The following is a 3,914-nucleotide window of genomic DNA, read 5'->3' on the forward strand; positions in this document are numbered from 1 at the left end:
TTTCCATAGCAAGTGATTGCAAAGACTATGGCCTGGATCAGGTGCACCTTAGTCTCCAGACTGACACCATTGTTTTTCAGTAATTTAGAGAGGTCTCTGAAAGCAGACTTTCCTTATGCATTCTTTCTTTTAATTTCCTGACAACATACTACACTAGGAAAATCTGCAGCAAAAGACCTCTTTGAAGTATTTTTTTTTAAGAAGAAAATGTCACTTTGAGGACTAAAATGCCCCTAACAAGCAACGGCATTTTCAAATGCTTTATATGCTCATGAAAGTTTTGCAATGAATAAGGAGGCTTAAGAATTGTTGCCTTTGAATTATGATGTTGGCCTTTCCCATAGAGAATGTACAGTGGACTGCCAAAAAATATTAACAAATCTGTCTTGGAAGAAGTACTTTTGTCTCATTTGCTTTGTACGTGTTATCTGAATAACATCATACATGGTAGAATGTCATTGAAAAGGTGAAAGACCTTCAATGAGATGGATTGGCAGAGTGGCTGCAACAGTGGTCTCCAGTAGGAAATTACGAGGATCCTGCAGGACAGGGCGGCTGTGCCTCGTCGTTGTACATGGTGTCTTTGCGAGTTAAAACTGACCCAAATGCCCCTCACCGCATTATATTCTGGACACCTTTCTAGGGAAGCTCTGGCAGTATAGTCTAGACATGTGGCACTGCTAATCACTTCTCATCTCTAGCGGTTCAAACCCACCAGTTGCTGCTTGGGAGAAAGATGGGTAATTTCTAATTAAGATTTGCAGTCTCAGAAACTTGATGGAGGATCATTATAACTCAAAACAGACTCCATGACAATGAGTGAGTGAGTGAGCTGTGAAACAACCGTTAAATTATGTTAAAGTCCTCCAGAATCTTCACTACTCTCTCACCCTGGACTGGTGGCCACATGTGTTACTCCCACACTTATTTTTTTTTTCATTTGTTCAAAAATATGCTGATAACCCTGCATGCATTGTTTTATCTCAGTCTTCTCCAAGATTATCCTTTTCAGAAAGCTATCAAATTGTGTCAATTCTCTGCTTAAAACCCTCCAGTGACTACTCCCTAGTTAGTTCATTCAGAGTAAAAGCCCATCTTACATTCCTTTCTTTAGAAATGAATTTTGAAAAATAGGGGAAACATTTCCAAGGGGAAAAAAACATACAACACTTAAATACAAATGCTTAAAAATGTAAAATCGTTTCTAGGACTTTGCAATAACCTTGCTACAGTTTATGTGATTTGAGTCATTTATTACTTTGAACTATTTATTACTTTAGTACACTTTAGAATTACCTAAAAACAAACCAACAAAAAAGCTGACCCCAGGTGTTACTGTATTTTTTAAAACAGTAATGAGTTTGTTATTTGATGTTAAAGGATTTGACATTTTGCCTTAACAATTTTAAAAACCATACACACAAAACTCTTTATATTAATTCAGTACTCCAAAAGTTAGTTCTGTTTTGAGATTTCCTCATCTGATCTCTAATTATATAAGGTTGTCTTTTAAAATATGCTATTTAAGTCTAAGTTTTACATTTCAAAATTATATCTTTAGTGGTACTTAAGTATTAAGTTCTGTGAAGTTATTTCTAAGGATGCTATTTTTAGAATGTTATAATATATGTGTTCAGCTGTATCTTGTGAATTTAAAGTCTGTTTTCTGATATTTTGTGTATAAACTTGTAAAAAATTTTTTATAATTTTGTGATAATGTCGTTTCCCCAAATATTTATTCAAATTTTACTGTATTTTTAACCTAAATCCAGATACACTATGTGTTTCAGTAATTGAACATGACACACTCCTCAACAGCTTAATAATCATTGACCCACAGGTTGATTGAACTATATATTCTATAGAGTCACTGAAAAAGCCAGGATGACAACTCAAAGCCTTTTCAGCATTATCTTACTGATAGCCTTTTCCATTATTATATTTTTCCCATGAAGACACTTCCTACAAAATATGTCTTCTTCGTGAACTACTAAACTGTTCTGGCAGTATATATGAAATATGTTCTGCTTGACAGTATTTTAAAACAAATATGTTACATTCCTCATATTGCTGTACCCACATTTATGAATGTGCTTCCAATCTTTCTCCTTCTCTATTTTCACAGAATGTCAAGTTCCACATGCCTGAAGATCCAAAGGGGAAAAAAGAAAGTTTGTTAGTTAAGCCTCAGAGGCCTACCGGAGTCTTAATGGAAATCAGCCATTCACACGGAGAAGATGAAGCTTCAGATAAAACTACAAGGTCCTCAACAAATAAGTTGATTGAAAAACATCAAGGAACTAAGACTCTTTCCAGAAAGTTCAACAATATGAATTGGCCATTGGAAATTAGCCCCTTAAATAAAAGTGTATTGAAAGACAGCAAGTGGAAGAACATTGATGTAACCCAAGAGAAACGCAGATCTCTTCTTCAAGAGTTTTGCAAGAAATACAGTGGAGTGAATCGTGCCCAGTCACATCTGTTCCATGTGGTATCCAGAATCTATGTGGAAGATAAACACAAGATCTTATATTGTGAAGTACCGAAGGCTGGCTGTTCCAACTGGAAAAGAATTCTGATGGTCCTAAACGGATTGGCCTCCTCTACGTACAACATTTCCCATGATGCTGTCCACTACGGGAAGTACTTGAAAAAATTAGACAGCTTTGACTTAAAAGGGATATATACTCGCTTAAACACTTACACCAAAGCTGTGTTTGTTCGTGATCCCATGGAAAGATTAGTGTCAGCATTTAGGGACAAATTTGAACACCCCAATAGTTATTACCATCCTGTATTTGGGAAGGCAATTATAAAGAAATACCGGCCAAACGCCTGTGAGGAAGCATTAAACAATGGCTCTGGTGTCAAATTCAAAGAGTTCATCCGCTATTTACTGGATTCTCATCGACCAGTTGGTATGGACATTCACTGGGAGAAGGTCAGCAAACTCTGCTATCCATGTTTGATCAATTATGATTTCGTAGGAAAATTTGAAACTTTGGAAGATGATGCCAATTACTTTTTACAGCTAATTGGAGCTCCAAAGGAGCTGAAGTTTCCAAACTTTAAGGATAGGCACTCCTCTGATGAACGAACCAATGTTCAAGTGGTGAAACAATATTTAAAAGACCTCACCAGGACCGAGAGGCAATTGATCTATGATTTTTATTACTTGGACTATTTGATGTTTAATTATACAATGCCAATTTTGTAGTGTTCATTCCTTTTCTAAACCCATGTATTTATTGGATGAGGGCCTCAAGTCAGCTACTGTAATTTTACGCTGATTCTCTATATAAGAATTCTTTAACTCAGTACAGTTGTTTTAACTTAACAAATATTTTTACCAAATAGTATAACACCAATTGACCCAAATGTATCAAAAAATCACCTAAAACAGACAAGTAAAGAATTTCATTTGCTCTAAAGTTTATGGAAAATAATTGCTTTTTTGTATTATGGATTCTGTAGTAGAAGCAATAATCTAATCAGCTGTTCCAATAGCTAAAATAGCCTCTTGCTACAGTAGGAAAAAAGGGATCTAAAATAGCATGAGTGTATGTCTATACCAGGAATGTATTGTCTAAAGTGCATGAATATATATATATATGTTTAACAGTCTATGGAATATTAATCAAGCCACTGCATACATTTTTAACACTATGGAAATGTACCAACTATAATGACAAATCAATTTTGAAATGGTATTTTGGGCATAGGCATTTTAATTTAAATTAGAAGAAGGCATTATGGGATTTATAGTATGAGAACATAGCAGAAAAACCAGATGAGGCTACAGCTTTTTATGTTCAACAGTCAATAAAAAATGCACAACATTCTAAGATCAAATCAACAATGACTACCTTCCTCATCCAGAAGAACTTCAGGGAATTGATTCTGTTTTCTTTTCG

The 3,914-nt window shown here is 35.1% G+C and overlaps 1 protein-coding gene across 1 annotated transcript in view; it reads left to right on the forward strand.

The window, feature by feature from the left end:
• Positions 1-3,217, forward strand: part of CHST9 (carbohydrate (N-acetylgalactosamine 4-0) sulfotransferase 9) — a 365,249-nt gene extending 362,032 nt beyond the window's left edge. Inside the window, exon 5 of the mRNA XM_006895030.1 lies at positions 2,126-3,217. Within this exon, the coding sequence (XP_006895092.1) occupies positions 2,126-3,217 (1,092 nt within the window). The remainder of the gene's footprint in view (positions 1-2,125) is intronic.
• Positions 3,218-3,914: the final 697 nt, after the last annotated feature.

Source organism: Elephantulus edwardii, unplaced genomic scaffold (assembly GCF_000299155.1).
Source record: "Elephantulus edwardii isolate Elephantulus edwardi_28Jun2011 unplaced genomic scaffold, EleEdw1.0 scaffold00155, whole genome shotgun sequence".
NCBI lineage: Eukaryota > Metazoa > Chordata > Mammalia > Macroscelidea > Macroscelididae > Elephantulus > Elephantulus edwardii.